At 36.6% G+C, this 25813-nt stretch overlaps 1 protein-coding gene across 1 annotated transcript in view; it reads right to left on the bottom strand.

The window, feature by feature from the left end:
• The window catches only part of LOC149806285 (uncharacterized), a 478750-nt gene that overhangs the window by 171393 nt on the left and 281544 nt on the right, over positions 1-25813 (bottom strand). The window contains exon 39 of the mRNA XM_089935589.1: positions 2620-2796. Coding sequence (XP_089791715.1) covers positions 2620-2796 — 177 coding nt within the window. The remainder of the gene's footprint in view (positions 1-2619; positions 2797-25813) is intronic.

Raw genomic sequence — 25813 nt, 5'->3', positions numbered from 1 at the left:
GTGAATTGAAATTGTGGTGTCAAGCTTATCTCTAATGGTTTGTACTTTGTCATGGAAAAAATCTGCAAGCATGTCCAGAAGATCGACTGGAGAGAAGGTGGTTGGAAGTGGTGTTGATTTGTTCCTTGACATTATCTTGTTAGTAATCTCGAAGAGCTCTTTGCAGCTGGAACTTTCCATGATCTTAGTAGTGTAGTGGGCTGATTTCGCTGCATGGACTATATTTGTGATGTTCTTCTTAGCGACTTCATAGATTTGCTTATGAATAGTGAGTCTGGTGGAAAGCCAGAGTCTCTCAGCTTTACGGTGGTCTCTTTTAGCAGTGCGAAGCTGGTCCCTAACACTGCTATACCATGGAGAACACTTTTTAATTGATACTCTGCACTTGGTAGCTGGGGCATGTTTGTCAAGTAATGAACGCAGACAGTTATCGAGTTGTTCTGCGGTAGGAGGTTGTTGTTGTTGTTGTTGTTGTTGTTGTGGGGTTTAACGCCATTTTTCAGCACACGATAGGCCATATATGGCAGCCAGTATTAATGGTGGAGGAAGAACCCGGGAAAACCCCGGAAAGAACCACTGACCCACGAGAAGCTACTGGCATGCTTTCTCACATATCTACATTGGCTGAATCTGAGACTCGAACCGCCGCAGACAGAGGTGAGATGGCAGTGATCCGTAACGGCGAACGCTTTAGACCACTCGGCCACTCGGGGCCCCGCGGTAGGAGGTAAGCAAGTTGTTAGGTTAGCTTGGATGTTGTGCATTAATTTGGTTCTATTTAACATACGGAGGTTTCTCTTAGTAGCAGATAAAGGTGGAGGGTTAGGGACTGATATGTCAAGATGGCATCAAATGCAGAGGTGATCTGATGCAAGGTCATGGGATACCAGGGAAGACCGTAGAATGTTATCATCAGGTCTATGAAGAACCCAGTCTAAAATGTGACCATGTTTATGAGTGGGTTGGTTAACTGACTGTTTGAGGTTGAAAACATTAATGGAATCTAGGAGTTTTGATGTATTTTAGTTTTTGGGACAGTCAAAGTGAAAGTTGAAATCTCCAAGAACAATTAGGTTGCCACCCACCGAATTTCCATAGTCCAGGAAATTCAGAAACTGCTCCATAAAGAGAGAGTCAGCTAGCTTGTTTTTTCTACTAGGAGGAGGGCAGTATAGGCAGAAAAAATGTACTGACCTTTGCTCCAGTGTGAGTGTGGTTTGGACTAGTTCAAACGATGTATGGTTGAAAATGAATGTTGTGGTGTAGTTCAGACGTTTTATCATGGAGTTCTTTGTGATGACAGCAATTCCACCTCCGCGAGAATTACGGTGGAACGACTTGATGGAGTAACCAGTGGGTGTTAGATCCGCACACTTGGGCTCATCGCTTGATGTTTTTAGCCATGTTTCTGTCAAGAATAATGTCAACATTTTCGTCGTTGATAAAATTAACTATTTCTGTGCGTTTTTCCGGTGGTCCTGCTGACTGGGCATTGAATAATGCAATGCGCAGAGGTATTTCTTGGATAGTTGACATAAAGGTTGACGAATTAATTGGGATTTGAATTAGATTATCTAAATTAACAGTTGAAATTTTTTTAAATGGTTGTGTCGAAATAAGGGAGATAACTGGAATTCTTCTTCCTGTTCTACGCCGGCCAGCTTTGAAACGTTTCTTTTTTCGCTTCTGTTTACATTTAGGTAATGATGAATGTAGTCCCAGTTCGTTTAGTCTAGAGCACAATGTAGTGTGGAGAGCCAAGGAGTGAACATTTAAAGCAATTAATGAGGGTCCATCGTAGCATAAATGGGTTGACAGTCGAGTATCACGTGATGGCGGTTTGTTCAAAAACAGTGGAGCAAGACAGCTGAGAAAAAGTCTAATTATTCTCGTTTCCAAAACAAGGAGATGAAGAAACACATATGAATTTAACAGCTAATACATAATGAACACAATAACATAGATGAAAACAGGCAACAAGCACAAATATTGTAAAAACGGCACTAAAAACGGAACAGCTGCTTCAAGCCAGTTAAGCGATAGCGGCCATCTTGTTTTCCAAGCCTCCATGCCTGTTCTATGATGGGATGAAAGAATGAATACCTACAAATCACCACTGTACTAAGGCAGGCATGCTATTAGCAACTCCGCTTTGGAGGAGGTGATTGACAAGTGAACAATAAATGATGACCATCAGAGTAAAGACTGAGATCTGAAGATACCATTTGAGATGTGTGTGTGTTTGTGATCTGGATTTTAAATGTAGCTTTAAAAAAATTTCAGACCTATCACTATGATGTCTGCATTGTGGCAAATTATAGTGATGTCTAGCACTGGGGTATCATTCCACAGACATGTAACATGTCCCACCCAGTCACACTATCCTGACAACAGGTAGACCAGTCCTAACACTAACCTCCTAATGCTGTGCGCCAAAAAAGGCAGCTGTTGGTACCATTTTTATAAGTCTTTGGTATGACTCAAACGGAGTTCAAACCCACAAACTCCCGCATCTGAGGCAGATGCTATAACTGCACAAGGATAATAATGAAATGTTTAAGATTGTTTAAGCAGTCTGAAGGCTTTTCCTGAAAGCAATGGAAACAAAATAAATCTTACGTTTACAGTCTGTGGTATTGGTAGACCCCGCAGTCATGGTTCCATAATTAGGTCCTACAGTAACGTTGCAGGGTGTACAGTTTGTGTTAGAGTAGGGCATGTCCACTGGCTGGTAAGTGTCCAGAAGGCAAGGCGTACACTTGTCACCAGATATAAACTCGCCAGCAACACACCTCCCTATGAAAAGAAAAAAATATTAAACACGTATAAAAGGAAGGAAAGGCATGATTCAACATTTTACCAACATAGGTTAACCAAGCAATAAATAATGAGTGGTCAAGAAAAAACTCTAACAATATTAATTTCATGTATAGGCAATTCAAATGGTAGGTCGTGAAAACTGTTCCAGTTACAGTGATGTCCCTCCATAAAAATGAACATAAAATAATTACAAAAGTCCCCATCATGTGTGATATTTGTCACATATTCCAACAAGGCAATGTCCCAATGATGCATTTAGACATAAAAGATGAACATTTAGTAATGTAAAATCAAATAATATTGGGTTCTAATTAGCCATGAGCTAATATAAAAATAAACCAATTTAATGGTATCCATGACAATGTAATATGAGGCAGTGGTATACTAAGGGGTTTTATAGCAGGGAACCATTGTATATCCTTGTATGATAATTTGCTATTTTGTAAATTATTACTTTATAACTGTGTCAGAGTCAAATACCTATGTTCAGTCAAGTGTCTGACATGCAGCAGGAAATAACTAACACAACAAGCAAACTACCTCCTTATTGACCAGTTCTCATTAAAATGAACACTAATAATATAATTTGTTTGTATCTGACTTCTTTTTCATAATAAACTCAAGTCAAAGTAAATGTGATAATTGTCTTCAATATTGATCGTGACAAATATTCAAAGATTTGAGCACTGTTTGATACCTTTTCCTGCAGATTTTGTTTGGTAATTGACACTAAATACAGAAAGTATTATTTAGGTTAGCTTGACAGGACCTGAACATGAATAAACTACAGAATGTTCATAGTCATCACTGAATTTTGATCCTACTTTCATTTATCTACATGGCTTTTATAAATTGCTTAAGCTGAATCTATGAAAATGTCTGAAATAGGGTAAATTAGGTCTAGACTTATGTATCAGATGTCACTGAATTAGTCAAGTATGGTGAATTAATTCTAAACTTGTGTATTAGATACCATTCAATTAACTATAAACATTAAAGTACAAGAAAGACAGTGACCATGAACAGCACATTAAAAGCCCATTATGTTTAATGGTCTTCTTCAAGTAAAATAACATCAGGTAATAATAGGGCATACTAATGACCTTATTTAAAGAGGGTAACACAATTAGCTAAGAACTAATCTACCTTGAGGCCCTCATACAAAGGAATTTATTTTAGCTGCATCTCTGAAGCCACTGGATATATTGGGTTTGGAAGAAGGAAATATAGTGGGCATTTCTAATCTCAGCTGGATACTATTCCAGAGCAGAGTTCCAGAGTATTGGAAACTTTTTTTAAATAACTCCTTATTTGGTTTGGGAATTTTATACTGTTTGGTAGACATGGATCGCAGGTGGGGAGTATTACCAGGTAGCCTATACTGGAATAGTGATTGTAAATATTCAGGAGCACTATTATGAGATATCCTGTACATTAATTTGCCTTTTCTCAAATGGATTTGGTTTTTAACAGGTAATATTTTTAACCTACCAGTTAAATTTTCCTTGCTTTCTTTCTGGATTGATATTAGCCCAAATGCTCTTTTCTGAAGATGTGCCAGCTTTGCTATGTTTTTATAATTTTGAATCACCCCATACTGTATTACAGTAGTCTAAATAGGGTTGTATGTAACTGTCATAAAATAGTTTTCTGTGCCTTTCACGGAGAAAATGTCTTATCCTGCTGAGAAGCCATAAACTTGAATTGACTTTTTTACTGATATGTTTGATATCTTCAGTCCATGATAGGTTATTATCTACCAGAACACCAAGTAGTTTATCACGACAGACCATTTGCAGATTTTTATCCTTCCATGTCATAGTTCATCACTATCAAGATTGTCCTTCTTTGCCGTGTTGAGATAAGTAATATGGCATGGTCCAATCTGGAGATTATCGACAATGAATCTCCATGATGTCACTTTATGGAAACAGTTATGTGGTCTTGAACTAAAATTACATCTTGCTTTATAAAGTAAAACTACTTGCTGCAAGCTTCTTTATACATCATTTTGCTTTTGCAAGCTAATTAATTAATCTTGACCGTAGTCAGCTAGCATCCATATGCTTGGAGGAACGTATACAACTTCTGCAACCTTGTGTATAACCTTGATAATTATTTTTCAATAGTCAGAAGTCTTTTCACTGCTTTCATGGCATATTTGGTGGTGGTGGCTTTTGTCATTGCTGGTCTCCTTGTATAAAGTTTCAAATGGCTACAATGATAGATGTTAGCAGCTTGCCACTAAGTTCATTCTGCAATTTTACCCTGCTCTTTTAAGAACATCTTTCACGGCACAAGGATCCATCCATCATGGTGCCAGTTTGCAGCCGAATCTTCTTATTTTATTGGCATTCTTCCAAAGAACAAGAGCTCCCTTTAAAGAAAATTTGCTTCTGGCAGATCTTAGCAGACTTGGACCTATAAACTCCTTGCATTTGTTAACGTTTGCAAACATTTTTTGAATACTTGAGAAACAACGATTGCAAATTTCCTATTGTTTTCTTTTTGATCATATTTCTTCCTAGTGAGACCTTAAAATAGTTATATTTCCTTGTTTTGTATTCTAAATATATATGAAATCCAAACAAAATTATAAAAGCATAAAACCCCATCAATGAAGAAAGGGCATTAGTATATTTTTTTGTAAATAGAGGATGTTGTAACATTTATTTTAATATGGTTGGTTTTAAAAACAAATATATTCATTTTGGGGAGGAATATGTTCTGATAAAATTCTTAAAATAAGTTATTATCTGTTGTTATAAATGTAGTTTTGGCAATAAATTATTTAAATGTATAAAAAGTATAATTGGAGGGGTTGAAGTATCACCTAGCCAATTCTTTCCGCAGGGGAAAACTTTCAGCTGGTGGGGGAAAGAATTGGCTTGCCAGTTGTTTCCCCAGGGAAACAAATTGGCTAGCCCACTGTTTGGAAGGGGGGGGGGGGAGAATCACCCAGCCAATCCTTTCCCTGGGGAAAATTTTTCAGCTGGCGGGGGAAAGAATTGGCTAGCCAGTAGTTTCCCCCAGGAAAGCACTGGCTAGCTGATTCTTTCCCTGGGGAAAAAAAATCGGCTAGCCAATTCTTTCCCCAGGGAAACTTTCCGAGGGGGGTAAATTTGACTACTACATCGGGTACCTGACCAAAGGAAAATTATATAAAATGTGAACCTGAACTGCTTTGTTGTAAGCTCATATATGTCACCCACATCCATTGAGAGGTACAAGCATAATTATTACTAATATGAGTGGCTAAAAAGTGCAATCTGAGTATAAAAGAGTGATCTATATATTACATACCATATTTACAGAAAATATATGAAAAACATACATTTTTAAAAATTTATTTCTGCTACTTACCTGGATCTGCAGTTAGTTAAGATTCTTGTCACAAATTGACTAAATCCATGTGGACCAGTATGAGAATACAGACAAAACAAAATGAAAAAAAAAGATATGCATAACATTCACTTTAATTAGTCTAATCGCATGTTTAGGTTTTGCTCAAAGGATGTCAAGTTCCCAAATTCTCTATGCTATATTATATGACTGTAGAATTCCTCTTTCAAAATCTGTAAAGCGCTATTGTTTTCCTGATGCAACATTTTCTTTAGTTTAAAAAAAACCCTCTCCTCTAACATTTTTTAGTCATATACCATCCACGGGTCATATCGATCAAGTCCATTTCACTTGATGATATATGGCACCACGTCTTTTTCAATACAGACTTGGGGGCCATGAGTGGCCGAGTGGTCTAAAGCGCTTTCTGTTACAGATCACTGCTATCTCACCTCTGTCTGCGTGGGTTCAAGTCTTGGATTTGGTCAATGTGGGTATGTGAGAAAGCTTGCCAGTAGTTTCTCGTGGGTCAGTGGTTCTTTCTGGGGTTTTCCCGGGTTCTTCCTCCACCATTAATACTGGCCACCATGTATAGCCTATCATGTACTGAAAAATGGCATTAAACCCTACAACAACAATATAGACTGGACCACTACATGAGCTATAATTAATATGTGACACGTGGTTTCAAGATTCAAGAAACCTGTCTGTTTACTTTGAAACATGTCATGTACTTATTGCTATAAATAGAAAACAAAGAAACTGTTAAATGTACATAACCAAATGGTTGCACACATTGTCAATGAATATCAGTAGAATGGAGAGCTATGGGCAATCAATGTCACATGACATGAGCCTCAAACTGTATTTGTTAGTTTGTGTCTCACTTGCTACTGATGTCGCCTGATATAATCCTTAATCTGACCTCTGAAACTTTATTAACACAAACTCAACGGGTACACTATAGCTAATTTTCTTACCTGGGTAATTATGAATGGGCAGGCACCCAAGTACCCAGGTACTCAATGACACCTTTAGATATTCACATTTTCAAAATCAAACAGTCTGTTAGCCAACCCACTCATAAACATGCTCACATTTTAGACTGGATTCTTCATACACCTAATGATAATAAAGTCTATGAAGTCATGCACTGGTGTCCCATGAATTTGCATCAGCTGAAGTCATGCACTGGTGTCCCATGAATTTGCATCAGCTGAAGTCATGCACTGGTGCCCCATGACTTCACATCAGCTGAAGTCATGCATTGGTGTCCCATGAATTTACATCAGCTGAAGTCATGCACTGGTGCCCCATGAATTTACATCAGATGAAGTCATGCACTGGTGTCCCATGAATCTGCATCAGATGAAGTCATGCACTGGTGTCCCATGAATTTGCATCAGATGAAGTCATGCACTGGTGTCCCATGAATTTGCATCAGATGACGTCATGCACTGGTGTCTCATGAATTTTCATCAGATCACTCTAATGAATGATAACCTAACATCTTATTTTGTTTTGCAATTTTATGCTGTTTTATTTTTATAAAGCTGTAATTGTCCATATTTTTATGTTATATAATATTGTAAAACACTGAGCTTCTAAAGATTAGGTGCTGTACTAAGTCCACATTCTTCTTCTTCTTATTATTATTATTAATTATGTATTCCATTCTGTACAGATCTGTACCATGTACTTTTGTATTACATTCTGTATCATGTTGTACTTATCTATTAAATCTGTATGATGTTGTACTTATGTATTACATTCTGTATCATGTTGTACTTATATATTAAATCTGTACCATGTTGTACTTATGTATTACTTTCTATATCATATTGTACTTATGTATTACATTCTGTATCATGTTGTACTTATGTATTACATTCTGTATCATGTTGTACTTAAATCATATATTAAATCTGTACCATGTTGTACTTATACATTAATTCTCTACAGATATTATGTTATACTTATGTTTTGCATTCTGTACCAATCTGTAATTCTTTATTACATTCTGGACAGATCTGTACTATGTTCTACTTGTGTATTAAATTCTGTACAGATCTGTATCAATTTATATTTATATATTACATTCTGTAACATGTACTTAACATATTACATTTTGTACAAAACTGTACCATGTTGTACTTATATATTACCTTCTATACAGACTTGTAACATGTTGTACTTACATATTACATTTTGTACAGAGCTGTACCATGTTGTACTTATGTAATACATTCTATACATTTTTTTACCATGTTTTACTTACATATTATATTCTATACAGAACTGTACCATTCTGTACTTACATTCTATACAGAACTGTACCATTTACCATTCTCTACTTACATATTACATTTTGTACAGAACTGTACCATATTGTACTTACATATTACATTTTGACCAGAGGTGTACCATCTTGTACTTATGTATTACATTCTATAAAAACTGTACCATGTTGTACTTACATATTATATTTTGTACAGATCTGTACCATGATTTACTTATGTATTCCATTCTGTACAGATCTGTATGATGTTATACTTATGTATTCCATTCTGTACCATGTTGTACTTACGTATTACACAGCTACTGTTGCTGGTAGATCCTTCCATGTCAGTGGTTCTATTTTTATCTGAGCAAGAAACACATGGTCCCCAACGAGCTTCAGGCATGGAGTGATCTTTATAGAATCCTCTTTTACATGGAGTACAGCTCCCACTTATATTTTCATAGCCAGCTGAACAGAAATCTGGAAATAAACCAAAATATAAACACTGGTCTTAAACATACTTTTAGTGCATTTCTCTATTCACAGAACTCATTCTTTTTCTGTTTAAATTTATAGAATAATGTCAATCACAAAAGTACATATTTTGGTTTCATTGCTAAATTTGTACATGTAATTAACATATTATGGGATATTGATTATATTAATCTGGACTTGTTTTTTCTTAATAATGGTTAGTGGATTTTTCATTCATTAATCTTTCACCTCAACTTATAAGTAGGTGATAAAAAAAATGATGCCATTTATTAACTCAAATTGGGGATTTGTCTATAAACAAGTATATATGCAACTTCTTGTTTCTGGTATGCAACAAAACTTCTGTCATTATATGGTCTTTAATCAGTGTTAGGCAAAACATAACATCACCAACATTTCTGTGACAAGTCTCAAGTTCAAAAATGAATCACCAGCACAATGAAAAAATCCCACCATTTCAATTCAAAATTGAATGTTTATGATAACACCAAACCAAAGATTTAAATATTAAATTTTATACTTCAAAAGATATATCAAATGTAATGAGTTATTTTAGCTGTCTGAAGACTCCTAAGGTAAACATTGGAGAAAAAATTAATCTTACCTTCACAGTCTGTGATATTGGTAGAGCTCACATTCCTTGTTCCATAGTTAGATCCTAAAGTAATGTTGCATGGTGTACAGCTTGTGTTGGAGTAGGGCATGTCTATTGGCTGGAAAGTGTCCAGAGGACATGGTGTACACCGGTCACTGGATATAAACTCACCAGCAACACACCTCCCTATGAAGAGAACAAAATGTTCAAACACTTATACAAGGAAAGAAGTGCATGAATCAACAATTTATGAACACATATTAACCATTCAATAAATAATGAGTAGTTGAGAAAAAACTCTTTAACAATATTAATTTCATGCATAATCAATTCAAATGGAAGGTCATGAAAACTGTTCCAGCTGCAATAGTTTTCCCTGCAGGAAAATGAATATTGCAAATAATAACAAAAGGCCCCATCGCGTAAGACATCTGTCACTTGTTCAAATAAAGCAATGTCTTAATGATGAATTTAAACATAATAGATGAATATCTAGTGACATAAAATCAAATAATAACTGGTTCTCATGAGCCATAAACTAATATGAAAGTAAACCAATTGAATGGTATCCGTGACAATAAACGTAATTAGAGGCAGTGGTATGCTGAGGTGTGTTATAGCAGGGGGCTATTGTATATCCTTGAATAATATGCTATTTTGCAAATGATTAATTCATAATTGTTTGAAAGACCTATGTTGAGTCATGTGTCTGACATGCAATAAGTAATAACTAACAGATGAATATCTAGTGATGTAAAAACTAATATGAAAGTAAACCAATAGAATGGTATCCATGACAATAAATGTAATATGTGGCAGTAGTATACTGAGGGTTGTTATAGCAGGGGGCTATTGTATATCCTTGAATGATATGCTATTTTGCAAATCATTAATTCATAACTGTTTGAAAGACCTATGTTGAGTCAAGTGTCTGACATGCAACAGGAAATAACACAACATGCAAACTACATCCTTATTGACCAGTTATCATTAAATTGAACACTAATAATACAATTTTTTATATCTGATTTGTATGTATTATCCTCCATTTCTTCATATAAGATGATATTCTGTATTGTGCCTAATTACATCCAAACAGATCTGAAACTTACTGTATTTATGTATTGCATTCTTTATAGATCTGTATGATGTTACAATGATAATTTATTAAATTTGGTTTATGCACAACTTGATGATCTTGAGTTATTTTATGCACAAACTGGCGTTTTTTCAATGGCTTTGTCTGGTTATGACCATTAAGGGAGGAACTGGTGGTGTGGTAAGCTGATATAATGTTGAATTACAAGGCTTAATCATTGACCAATACTTGTATAGAGGTGTTGTGCATGGCCTTGAAACTGAGAGGCAGACAGGGAATTACGCAAGAGGCTATTACTAGACTCTTTACTTGCTGCCTTCATGGAGGTAAAAGTGTGGGAGGGTCACGTGGGGTGGGCATGATGAGAACTTCTCCTATGGGTTAACACTGGCAGCTGAATGCAAAGAGCCAACCAATGTCGATAATCTAACATAACATTGCATGATCATGCAGAGTAACATGTAATCAGTAATTTCTCTGGCTTTTCAAATGGATTAAGAGTCTCTACATCAAACTATTCTTATGGATTTGTGCTGGATTTGAATCTGGTGGTTTTCTATATCATTTAAACAGACTTTCTTCCCATCTTCCTGATTCTTGCCCTATGTTAGGTGGATTTCATATTTCTGTTGTGATTTTATTTCTGTTAGTAGTCCACACTTGGACAACATTAACAACACTGCCGACAGGAACTGGAGAGGCCATCATAACAGTTGAATTGACCCTCTTGCTCGCCATAATCAAGTAACCATGACGTGACATTACCAGAAAATTGGTTTCTGCCGAACTTAGATAAGAACTTTCTAGTCAAAGCATGATTTCAGCCTGTGATTAACGAAATCTTATCAATTCATCTGTTAAGGTAATGTAGCAGCAACAGCAATAATGATAGTCAACCAGTTCTCGGAACAGACAATTTTGTCCATGCACAACTTTTAGTGCCTTCAATACATTCTAATGATTCGACAGTGACCCAATTGTCGAGGATGTTAGTGGCACTGCAAAATACTCTGGCTACGTTATCTGAAAGTGTTTTGTTCCTTGACTGACTTGAGGAATATTGGCATGAAGGAAGGGCATGCAGAATCATTGCTGTCGGATGTCCCATTCATGGACAATAATGCAGCACATTGGGAAGACAACTTTCATTCCTTCAGTGACGGTTGCAATATATGACATGGAATCCTTGCCGTTCATGGAGACAGTGAATCAGAATCTTTGTCATCAATTTTAAGAAGATTTACAGATTCCTCCAGCTCTCATCTTATGCAGAGGAAATTCCAGAACAGGTCCAAGAACTACCGACATTAAAGACTGGGAGTAATAAAATTGTCCAGTTTAGTAAAACGTGCTCTTTCTCCATGTTCCATCGAAACTTACAGGTGCAGTTGGAAACACTACATTGAGGGTCTCAAGGGAGAATAGTCCTTGACTAATGAGTCAACCTCTATAAATAAAGCATTATTATTATTGTTATTATTATCATCATTTTTCAACTACTTTACAACTCCACAGCGCTCTCTATCCTTTTTTTCAAGTACCAATTTGGCACTTTTGATGTCATATCTTTTTAAAAACACTGCGCAGTCTACCAGTTCTACCTATATCTAACCTATTGGTTATATACAGAAGCTGAACAATATCCCAGATCCAATTTATTCCTGTCTTATTCACAAACTTCAACTGCAAACACTTCATAAACATTTGCAGCAGACTACCACTGATAAATCTATTCTACAAAAATTCGTTCTAGTCCTGCCTAGATTCACTCACATTGCCTTCTGTGTGGCTCTTTTTAAATCCATGTTTCTCCCTGCACTTCATGCATTCTTGCAGTTTGCAGAAACCTGGTTTCAGAAACCCAAAATTCTGTTCTCTTGGGTTCAGATCAATGATGATTGCACATTGATCATGCCATGCTGTTTTAATCCTCAATTATTCAAAACTCATACTTTTAGGAATGGGGCAGCATTAGGGTGCTAAACATCATCTATCAGACAGTATTATTCAAGTCTTGGGTAGGTGCCAGTCATATCCTTTTCAGAAATATATCCACCTGACAGATAAAATTTTCAGTTTGTAATTTTGTGCTGACTTTGGCCGTTTTGCAAATCACCATAGCATTTCTTACTGCCTGGTTCTGCTTTTCAATTTTTCTTCTTTTAGGTATTGTGGATGCACAGGCTGATACAGCTGTCCACATTATATGGACATGCACTTCATATGGGTTGATTGGAGCTAGCACTTCATTTCATATGGGTTCATGCAAGATGTGACCATCATTCTTTGACTGGCATTCTGTGGCATGGAATACAAACATTTCTGGATATTGTGTGCCATACTGACTCCTGTGCAGGACTAGTGGTGTTTATATGTGTACACTAATACTAGGTCAATATACAGAACTGGCTTCCAGTCTTTGTTGAATTTTTGGCCATGTCAGGCATTGTTGCTCATGCTTACTCTTTACCCATACTCTTAGAAGAAAGTTTTGATTTATTTTGTCACATACTGTCACACCATGCTGCAGCAACAGTACTCCACAATTAAGCTCCACCTTGCAGGAATTAGAGTCCATTACCTACATGATGGTCATAGTAACCCCTTTTCAGGTGTCCGAGAGGCTACAGTGCATTTCCTCATGCAACTACCCAAAGATTCGTGATGCGACATTTCCAATGGACAAATCTATGTTAATACTCACCTTGGCCATCTTCAAAAATGTACCCGTTTCATGCTGGTGTCAACATTTCATTCTTTCAGAATTTGTGGTGAATCTGGTGTCCTTTGTCCCGTATCCTGTATGGAGCAGTATTTGAATCAGCTGACTTAGTTCTGCACAGGAACAGTTGTGGACTTACATTTAGTGTCAGGTGCTTTGGACACCATTCCTTCCAAATGGATTGTCACATTCAAACTGGCATCCTCTTTGGGGCTCTCATTTGATATATTTTAAAATCAAATTCAATTTGGCATTTTCCCCCAATCAGTTACTCATATGCTATACTAAGAACATACAGGTCATGACTGTGTAATACATTTCTTTTGCAGTTTCAAATAGGAAAAAATAATACTTTCTTCATGCTGGGATCAGCCTAGCTCTATTCCACTAATCTGGGATTAACACAGAATATACTCTGATGCGGGGATCAGGCTTGCATAGATTTAGTTAAGATGGGATCAGCCCAGAATACAAAAGTATGATGGGATCAGCCTAACACATTGTCTACTTAAGGTGAGATCAGCCAAGAATATGTCTGAATGCTGGGATCAACCTAGCAGAGACTCTACTTAAGCTAGGATCAGCCTAACACAGTCTTTGGAAGCTGGGATCAGCCCAGAATACACTGTAATGTTGGGATCAGCCTAGCATAGATTTACTCAAAAATGGGATCAGCCCACCAGAATACACTATTATACTAAGATCAGCTTAGTGCAAAGTATACCATAAGCTGGGATCAGCCCAGAATATACTGATAATGCTGGGATCAGCCTAGCACCAATTTTACTTGCCCTGGGATCAGCCTGAAAATACACTGTAATGTTGGGATCAGCCTAGCACTGATTGGGAATCATAATCTTGTACATTCAGATTCTAGCCCATGAGTAGCCCCCAAAGAGAGCGACAAATGTTTTAAATATTTTATTTAAGTATTGAAGTAATTTTTTGTTATGATGTTGATGTTGTATAATATTGGTAATAATGAATAGTCGTTTGTTTGAGAGAAAGGAAAAGAGTGAGTGAGAGAGAGAGAGAATGAATGCATATATTCGTGTATCCTATATTTTTTTACAATGCATGTGTTAAATCTTTCCTCTTACAATTCAGTAGTTTTAGTTGTGCATAAACTTGTGTATTAGATTCTGTACCATCTTGGACTTAAGTATTACATACTGTACTATGTTGTACTTACATATTAATTCTGTACCATGCTGTACTTATGTATTAATTCTGTACCATGTTGTACTTATGTATTAATTCTGTACCATGCTGTACTTATGTATTAATTCTGTACCATGCTGTACTTATGTATTAATTCTGTACATCCCTGTATGATGTTATACATAAGTATTCCATTTTGTACCATGTTGAAATTGTTATTAAATTCTGTACAGATCTGTATGATGTTATACTTATGTATTCCATTCTGTATCAAGTTGTACTTACGTATTACACATCTACTGTTGCTGGTAGACCCTTCCATGTCAGTGGTTCTAGTTTTATCTGAGCAAGAAACACATGATTCCCAACGAGCTACAAGCATGGAATGATCTTTATAGAATCCTCTTTTACATGGGGTACAGCTCCCACTTATATTTTCATAGCCAGCCGGACAGAAAACTGGAAATAAACCAAAATATAAACACTGGTCTTAAAATACTTTTAGTACATTTCTCTATTCACAGAACTCACCATATCACCAGATTTTTGGCTACAAGAAATTAATATTGGTGTTTTTATGGGGATTATATTTCTTGGATGATCTAGTTAATGGCCATTAAACTGTTGCAAAAGTCATACAGGTAAGAATTCTTTTTCCAAATGACATGACTTGGATCTTGCCAAAATAAAAGGTCTCAACAGTTACCTATTAGCTTACAAACTCATACTGTTCAGTGTGTGGTCCCTAAAGAATCTGTTTTAGCCTTCTGCTCTATTGTATTTATGCAAATTATGTTCCATTAAGTAATGAATTCAGATATACACACTTGTTTGCAGATGACGCAGCTTGGGCCAAATTTGAATTCAAAATTTCTTTTACAAGAGACAAGTCCTGGATTGAGTGATAAACCTAGATAGCAATTCAAATTCAAAGTTGGCCCAAAAAAAGGTCATAATAAATTAAGATAAATTATAATTTAATTGGTTAAATATAGTTTAAATAATACACAGTGCATCCTTATCTAGCTCCTTGCTGGGCCTTTTTGCCAACTACGTTTCTCTGCCCATACATGATGTCATTGCAGCCAATACATGTTAATAAACTAAGTAACTAAATTTAGATATGTTGTCATGTTGAACCAATCAGATGACTGAGTTGAAGCATGTGATCAAACACTGTTAGTTAGATGTCATTCATATAACTGATACACCTGTAAAGATGCATTCCTTTCAGTGAGGATTGCTGCATTTAATTTTTAACTTTATTTGCTGAAAAAAAAAATGCTTCTGTTTGCCTGATACCACATGTTACTTTCTGTCTTTTGGGAATCATATGTTTTTTCAACTCACAATGGCTTCTCGTATATCAAGACAAACTGTTAACTGTTTGACCAGCGTTCGCAATACAGAACTTAACCAGGGCGCCATCACTGCGACAAATTCAACTTGGGCAGACATTCCAGAAAATTGGACTGCATCAAAATTTTTGTTAAACTGTTAGCTGAGGTGAACATCCAGGTCTTATTTCAATTGGAATGAAGCATCTTCTTCGACTCTACAGAGATAATGTGCAGCAGATGGGTGATTCTTCTTTGTGTTCAAGAGCATCATTACATGACCAGATGGGTGTTTCATGTGTCTTCAAACAGCATCGTCACGTGACCTGCAAGCAGCTAAGATACCACGTGATCTAAACATGTCGGACATGGGCAGCTGTCAAGCAACAGTTAGCCGAATTACAATCATCTGTCACCGCATTGACACAATCTTCCACAATGACTGCCATATCACTGTGAAGTACAACAGCTTCACAATCTTCATGGAGTCTGGGACAGCCTCATGGTTAGATGGGTATATGGTGTTAGCTGTTAGTAATCACTCCTTGATGGATTCTACGAATATTGGCACGAGGGAAGCATGGATCCATCGGACACACTATTTTTTAGGCATGCAGAAACATTGCTGCCGGATGGCCCCATCTTTGACAATAATGAAGCACTAGAGGAAGGCAACTCCCATCCCTTCTGTGACAGTCGCAACATAATCTCAGACCTGTTTGACATCTGAGCTAACTGCAGCCAATTTCATTAAAACAATCAATGGATACATGGCGGAATCCTTGCCGTTCATGGAGATAGTGCATCCAAATCATTGCTAACAAATTCAAGAAGGTTCACAGATTCTTCCAGGATGATGTCACTGGCTTAGCGACCTACTTTCCACCATACTGCGAGGTCACCTAGAATAATGGAGGCTGTTTTCACCTTGGCGGTTGTCGCTATGCATTGAAAATGCCAGGATGTGAAAAAGTACCTCGTTTTCTGACCCAGCCTATGCAGAAAAGTCCCAGAATAGGACCCAGAACTACTGACATTAACAGACAGGGAGTAATATTGTTTAATTTTACTATAAAGTGCCCATTCCATGTTCGATGGAGGCTAACAGCTCATTTAGAATACACTGCATTGATTTAACCACGTTAAAACTCCACAGGACTTTCCCTTTTTCCAAACATTTGGTACTTTTCATTTGTATCTTTTGCAAAACACTATGCACTATCTACCTATGCCTTGGCTATTGGCTAGGTGCACTAACTGAACAATATCCCTGATCCAACAAATTCTTTTCTTATTCCAAACTAATGCAATTGCTTCGTAAGCTATTACTGCACATAGATGCCAGACTACAAATTCTACCAACTGACAATGTATTCTAAAAAAAAAAGAAGAAAAATAGTCCTGCCATGATTCCCTCACAATGTCTTCTGTGTAGCTCTATTTAAGTCCATTTTTCAACTTGCATTTTGGGCATTCCTGTCAGTGGGGCAATGATAGTAAGACAACCTGGTTACAGAAACCCAAACTTAACTTCAGTTATCTAAGGTTCAGATCAGTAACAATGGTTTAGTTGTCAAGTTTAAGCGATACAACACACAAAGGGTACCCTTTAGTGCCTTAAGTGTCATAAACACCTCCCCCAATTTACAAGTCCAGAGCCCTGGCTATGCGCTGCTTCAATATTTACAAATGCTGGGTTGTCATTTGGACCCACTCTTCCTTACCTGTGAAAGGGTTGCCCATAATTATGCAGTTCAACCAATCCTTGCTCACATTGCTCTTGCTGTGTGGTTTTAATCCTCAATTATGCAATACTCATCATTTTAGGATTGGGGTGGCAACAGAGGGTGCTAAGCAGGGTCTATCAGACAGTCCTATTTGGGACTTAGGTAGGTGGCAATCTGGTCTTTAGAAATACATACACCTGAGTGATAGAATTTTTAGTTTGTAATTCAGTGCTGACTTTGGTTCTTTCTACACATTACTAAAGCACTTTCTACTGCCTGGTTCTCCTTTCCATTTTTTCTGCTTTCAGGTTTCATTGGTGCACAAATCAATACAGCCGTCTGCATCATACAGGCACTGCACTTCATATGGTTTCCTTGGAGAGCACTTCACTTCATATGGGTTCATTGAAGACATGACTATCTTACAACACTTCCGTTTCCCACTGACATTCCGTGACAGGGAATACAAACGTTTCTGGATATTGTGTGCCCCCTGACTTCAGAATTCATGCTATTTTGACACAACATGCTCAGGAATTTGTGTTTTTCTGTGTCTGTTAACTATGTCAGTGTACAAAACTGGCTTCAATTGTTTGCTGAAATTTTTGACAATGTCGGGCGTTGTTGCTCATTCGTACTCTTCACATGAATTCTCAGATATTTGATTATTTCATCATAGCTGCAGTATTCCATAATTAAGCTGTGCCTTGCAGGAATTAGATTCCATTACCTACAGCTTGGTCATAGTAACTATTTCAGGAGTCAGAGAGGTCACAGAGTATACTTTGTGGGATAAAAATGAACAAAATATCATAGTAAGTCCAGATTCCCTATTACATATAGGATGGTGGTGCAATTGTCAAATTGTCACCTATGTTGCAAGAGGAAGTTCACTGGCTGTGGACGTGTTGCTGTAGTGCATGTGTCTAGTGTCATTTCTTGGATTCTTGCAATATGGTGAATTTACAGTTTGAGCATTGCAGACAAATTCCACATGAAACTGCCTGAGGATTCGAGATATGTTAAAAAAAAAGAAGAAAAAGGACCCTTTTCATGCTGGCGTCAACATGTCAATCTTTTGGAACTCGTGGTTGTGTCCCATGTCCTGTCTGGGGCAGTATTTGAGTCTGCAGCAGCAAAGTGCTTTGGCTGGAGGTCATGTTGCAGCCACATATGCAGCTGGAGTTGGTATGGAGGACCATTTTATTTCAACTTTAGGACAATAGTCTTCGTCATTTTATATGCACTACATCAGATTTCTTCCTAACCATCTTCTTTCTGCCCAGGAACATTTGTGTACATACATTTAGTGTCATGTGCTTTGGACACCATTCCTTCCAAAAGGATTGTTACGTTCAAACTGGCATTCTCTTTGGGGTCTTTAATTTGATATGGAGTCCACTGAACTATTACTACAAAATGAATTATGCACTGGTTTCTTTTGCTTTGTTGCAGTGTGGATCATTTGCTATTTGTGGAGCACATTATGGAGCACTTACAAACAATCAGTGTATGTTGGACATGTTATTTTATATGGATAAACACCTATTCATTCTGCATTGTAGAGCATCTAAGAATGCCATTTTCAGTCAAGGTGTGGATATCATATTAATGATATGACCTATGATGTCCTTGTTTGTCCTTTCCATGTGAAGAGGAAATTCCATCATATTCAGATATTAGCTGGAGCTCGCCTTTGTGATCCACTGTTTCTCACAAACAATGCTCGCGCCTTAAGTGAAACTACAATCCTTATTGCTACCATTGAGGCTGTTTTGCTCAGGTTAGGTTATGATTCACATCGCTATAATGTACATACCTGCCACATTGTGGCAGATACCAGTGCTGCTAAGGCTGGAATTCCATACCATCTAATCCAGCCTTTGGTCAATGGTCCTTTAATGTATCTTGTAGATATATTCAGGTGCACTCTGATAGAATAGAGTTTGCTTTGTGCAGAGGCACGCTTGTCTCGAGCAATGCACTATTCCACTTCTTTACTTAGTGATAACACTTCCGAGACGTTGTATAGCTGTTCATGCCAGTCATTCATTTTTACATCCTTTGCTATATTTTCATTTCAGCTGTATCTTCTATTAGTGGACATGTGAATTCCTAACTGGTTATCAAATACATATATCTAATATTGATACCTTTAGGCACATTTGGATTATTATGCAGTTTGAAATCTAGTTTGACATGCACTTTCCATGTTACATTTCCTTAAATTGGGGGCCTTCATTACAGTCGCACTGTTCCGTAGTCACAGAGCTCCCTTCACTTTGTTTGGGCCATTGCCAAGTTTCATGCATTCACAACTTTGCTTTTGAACCCCAATTTGTGTCAGTACTTAAATGTACTCAACTATTATTCCCATATACTTCATACCTGCTTCCTACGGTCCATGTATGGAATATTGGCTGATGCTTGTTATCATAGCAATCCTCAGGATCAGACTTGTTGAGTTTCGGTTATCAGTGTCCCTATATACCTCGTATCAGACCTTTGCGGCGCCACATATAGGTGTCGGGCATGCTTCACAATCCTACAAACTACCCCAAGTCTCTCTTCCTGAGGTATTCCTATAGCAACAATTCAGAGCTTGGCTGGTGTATTGTGCTGTGACAGGATTTGCCACCATTATACCAAAGATTATTTATATTTACAATAAAGTTTATACTGAACTTATGTATTGTGTGTTATTTAAATTTTAAGAAAAGCTGGCACAATACTGTTAATTACCCATACCTTCTCAAGCAATTTGTAAGAAAAGCTGGCACAATACTGTTAATTACCCATACCTTCTCAAGCAATTTGTAAGAAAAGCTGGCACAATACTGTTAATTAACTATACCTTCTCAAGCAATTTTCTAACAGACCAATTGTTTACAAAGTGAGAATCCCACTATTCTCTGTTACTAACTTATCTATGACCATAACAATCACAAGAAGAGAGAGACTGCAGTTGATCCATGATGTAAACATAAAGGGACAAAAACTCATCCTTACAGTGAATGATTTACCAGCAGAACATTAGAGTTCATGAAGTTAAAAATTAACATTATATGAAATCTGCTAAACAGAATCAAACAAATTAGCTCCTGTTCAAGCAGGGGAATCAAATAAAGCAGATAATCCATTCTGAATTCTCTTGAAAATGGCAGAGAAATTCAGAACCATATCAACACATCCATAGCATAACTTATGTAAAAGTTCCATACAAGACAGCTGAGTTCACAAACCCCTTAACTACAGAATACTGAAACAATGATGAAATGACATTGAATAAAAAAACTTACTCTCTCAAAATTAACATTTGGTCTAACAAAACAGAAAGCACCCTTTTCTATCTGATTATTTACACAAACATTGTGGATGTGTACGAGTATAATAACTTCATATTCAGATTAAAACTGTACCATTATTCATATATTTGTTATGCCTTAATGACAAAATTTCCATCCAGAAATGCATATAAGGTATGCACTGTTTATCCATTTCACTGCTGTTTTCATTACACAATACTTAAATCTACATCTATTTGGATTGTAATTATTGAAAATATTAAATTTAAATATTGCTTACTGCAAAGTGAAGTGTCCATCAATGTTGTTTACTGTGGATGTTTATAAGTAAGTATGCCTCCATCCAAACAAATCATACTGGTATTAGTTATTTTGTTTGCTGTATAAAATTTGATTTTGTTTGATGCAATACAAGTTTTGAATTCATTTGTATTTGCCTGTTTGTAAGCCAGATCTAATTCCCAAGTAATATTTCCATGGTTGTCTGCCAGTGACTGTAGGATGATAAGCAATCAGCTACTAAACGCAGCACCCACTTTGCTTTCCCAATTGACAACTCCTTTGATAGAGCCATGAAGGTTATACCTGTTCAACGCTTAAGTATATTCGTGTATTTAGTTAACTGGGGGGCTGCTTATTTTGAGAAATTTCACAATTTCTTGTGTGCATCTGATCTTAATTCCTTACCATGTAAAAGTAGTAGCAATTTTGTTTTCCTACTAACAATCTTTTGACTCAGCCACAAATCTGTTGCTAGTTTAAAGCCCAGTCAAGTCCTATTTTAAGTTAACTGTTTGTGCTTTTTTTTTAGCTGTGATTATGCATCACAAATGATGACACCTATAAAGTTGCAGCAATTCTTTAAAAGATATCACCACCCTAACAAGACCATCCCAGTAAGGCAGTTAAAAAAAATTCCCAACACAAATAACACCTGTACAGTTGCAGCAATACTTTAATAGATATTACCAACCCTAACAAGACCACCCCATTCAGGCAGTTAATTTTGTTTCCCCATCACAAATGACACATGTACAGTTGCAGCAATACTTTAACAGATTTCAGAGACTACATGTCACTTAAAGAGCTCAGTCTCAACTTGAGTATTGGTACATGACAGTGACATTTACAGAATAATGTCAATGACAAAAGTACATACTTTGGTTTCATTGCTAAATTTGTAGATGTAATTAATATATTATGGGATATTGTTTATCATATCATTCTGGACTTTTTTAATAATGGTTAGTGGATTTTTCATTCATTAATTTTTCACCTCAACTTATAAGTAGGTGATAAAAAAAAATTGATGCTATTTATTAACTCAAATTGGGGATTTGTCTATAAACAAGTATATATGCTACTTCTTGTTTCTGATATGCAACAAAACTTCTGTCATAATATGGTTTATAATCAGTTAGACCAAACATAACATCACCCATATTTCCGTGACAAGTCTCAAGTTCAAAAATGAATCACCAGCACAATGATCAAAATCCCACCATTTCAATTCAAAACTGAATGTTTAGGACAACACCAAAGATTTAAATGTGAAAGTGTATACTTCAAAAGATTTATCAATGGGTTATTTTAGCTGTCTGAAGAGTCCTTCAGAAAACATTGGAAAAAAAATTAATCTTACCTTCACAGTCTGTGATATTGGTAGAGTTCACATTCCTTGTTCCATAGTTAGGTCCTAAAGTAATGTTGCATGGTGTACAGCTCGTGTTTGAGTAGGGCATGTCCACTGGCTGGAAAGTGTCTAGAGGACATGGCGTACACCGGTCACTGGATATAAACTCACCAGCAACACACTTCCCTATGAAGAGAACAACATTTTTAACATTTATACAAGGAAAGAAGTGCATGAATCAACAATTTATGAACACAGATTAACCATGCAATAAATAATGAGTAGTTGAGAAAAAAACTCTTTAACAATATTAATTTCATGCATAAGCAATTCAAATGGTTGATCATGAAAACTGTTCCAGCTGCAATAAAATGAATTTTGATAATACAAAAAAGAGCCCCCATCACGTAAGACATCTGTCTCTTGCTCAAATAAGGCAATGTCTTAATGATGAATTTAAACATAACAGACGAATATCTAGTGACGTAAAATCAAATAATAACTGGTTCTCATGAGCCACGAACTAATATGAAAGTAAACCAATAGAATGGTATCCGTGACAATAAACGTAATTAGAGGCAGTGGTATACTGAGGTGTGTTATAGCAGGGGGCTATTGTATATCCTTGAATAATATGCTATTTTGCAAATGATTAATTCATAACTGTTTGAAAGACCTATGTTGAGTCATGTGTCTGACATGCAATAGGTAATAACTAACACAACATGCAAGTACCTCCTTATTGACCAGTTATCATTAAACTGAACACTAATAATACAATTTTTGTTATCTGATTTATATTTATTATTCTCCATTTCTTCATGTAAGATGACATTCTGTATTGTGCCTAATCACATCTGCACAGATCTTAAACTTACTGTATTTATGTATTGCATTCTTTATAGATCTGTATGATGTTATAATGATAATTTATTAAATTTGGTTTATGCACAACTTGATGATCTTGAGTTATTTTAGGTACAAACTGCCAGGTTTGCAATGTCAAATTACAAGGCTGTCACTGACTAATACTTGTATAGCAGTGTCGTACATGTACCTTGTCTTGAAATTGAGAGGTGACAGGGAATTTTATCTCCCCTGTAAGTGTCTTGGGATCCCATGAGATGGAATTGGTCATGTGATGAGTCAGTGAAATGGTCCAGCATCAAGGAATCAATACTTTGTATTTTTCTCGAATTTTAAATTTTCTCATATCCAGTATTTTACAGCAGAACTTACATGCAAATTTGAACTTAGCATGGGGGAGAAACTTCCAATACTGTTTTAAAGACTTTATATAGTCATAATTGTGCCATACTTCATTGTTTTATTGATTTTGAGTGTCATCTCTTTGCACAGCTTTGCATAATGGCAGAATCAGGACAAAGCCAATGGTATCCTGTCAATATGGTGCATGGACTATTGCAAGAAATATTGCAAAATAGAGCCAAGCAGCATTTAGCTGATAAGGCCAAAGATTTCTCCATAATGGCTGCAAAAAAATGCAATGATTCCCAAGGGGGAACAACTATGCAAAATGAGAGCCCTGTAGTGCCATCAAAATCAAGCTGAAAGCTTGCATCTACTGATAAGGGGATGTGTCATTACCTATGAGTTCATCAGATGACTGAATTCTTGAGAGAGTCAGTGACAGAAAACATGACATCTGCACAACAATGGTGGCACCCAGATGACAGTTGTATTGAACGACAAGCAACTAACAATAAAGTGATGCGGGACCATCAGATTGAATTACTGACAAATTTGTAAGCTATCATAACAACTTTCAAGACACAAGTTAACAGTCTTAGCAAAAAGACCCATGGGTGATATGCCAGGATTCAATGAACTGGCAGAGAAATGTGCATGGACAAAAATAGTTAAGCATAATGGGGAAAGTGATCTTTTTTCCACCGGTGAGATTGTCAATGAACATTGTGGGCAGCCCATTCAGGAGAGCTTGGCCAAAATTGTGAATGTGGGATTCAGGGCCCAAACAGCACAGGATAAATTTAAGGACTTGAGCTAAAACATTTAAGGCCACAAACTTGACAAAAATTAAGTGTACCTAAAGTAAATCCTGAGATTTGGGCAAAAATGAATAAAGCTACAAAACAAAAGGATGCCAAGCTCTAAAAGTTTTAAGGAACTGTTGCTAAAGCTAATGTTCTCCTTCTCAGGCTCATGGATGAATTACTACATAATAAGTTAGATGGTATGCCTATAAATGCAAATAAACTGCTTGCAAATGCTGGTGAAGTATTGTGGATGCTTTCTTCTGCATTTTGTGACATGTCTCGTATGTGAAAAGAGCTGATCAAGCCGGATCTCTATTACAGTTATCAATCTCTCTGTGCACCCAAAAAGAAGGTAATTGACCTCCTGTTTGGAGATGATCTGTCTACAAAAGTTAAAAATAATGCAGATGCTCAGCAGATGGGGAACAAAGTGTCTGGAAAGTTCTTGGCTTCAAACACCGGATGATGCTTCAATTATATAGGTGCTCAAGCAGGACCCAAGTCTTTTTATTGAAGATGGGGGCCAGGTTCCAGCCCTATCAACAGCAAAAATACCAATGGAGACCACAGAACCTCAAAAACAGGAGATCTTACAACTCCCGTAAAGATTTGTGAACAGAGGCAGCGTTGTATCTTTCACAAAAACTCTAAGTAGCAGTTTTCCAATTCACAAGAACAATTTCTTTTCCAGTCTTATATAATATGCTAGAAAATTCTGTTGCTGGTAAGGTTAGTTTGTGTGCTAAAACATGGCAGAAGATAACTTCAGATGCATGGATTTTATCTAATCTGAAAGATTATAGACCCATACTCGAAAGCAGCCCAGCCTAAACTTGTATTCCAAAACAGGAAATTCTCTGACAAAGAATCCACTGTAATTACAACTGAAATTGATAAACTGCTGAAAAAGGGAGTAGTTGTGAGAATAAACTTTGCCTGTGTAAAGTACTTGTCTAACATTTTCACTAGAGAAACGTGTGATGGGCGCATCCATGTTATACTTAACCTGCATGCTTTCAATGCATATGTGGTACATCACCATTTTAAAATGGAGACATTAAAAACAGCACTGACCATGGTTTGCAAAGATTCTTATTTCACTTCTTAGTTGACCTGAAGATGCATGTTATCCTATTCTATTCCAGTTGACATTTCTATTAGCAAATATCAATGCTTTCACTAGAAAGAACAATTTTATCAGTACATCCGTTTACCAACTAGATTAGCATCTGCACCAAAATAATGAAGCATATTTTTCCTTCCCTGTGTAAAATGGGT

This window comes from Sinohyriopsis cumingii, chromosome 2 (genome assembly GCF_028554795.1).
Source record: "Sinohyriopsis cumingii isolate HCF-2022 chromosome 2, ASM2855479v2, whole genome shotgun sequence".
NCBI lineage: Eukaryota > Metazoa > Mollusca > Bivalvia > Unionida > Unionidae > Sinohyriopsis > Sinohyriopsis cumingii.
The sequence above is the reverse complement of the archived record's forward strand: the minus strand, read 5'-3'. Positions and strand labels throughout refer to the sequence as shown.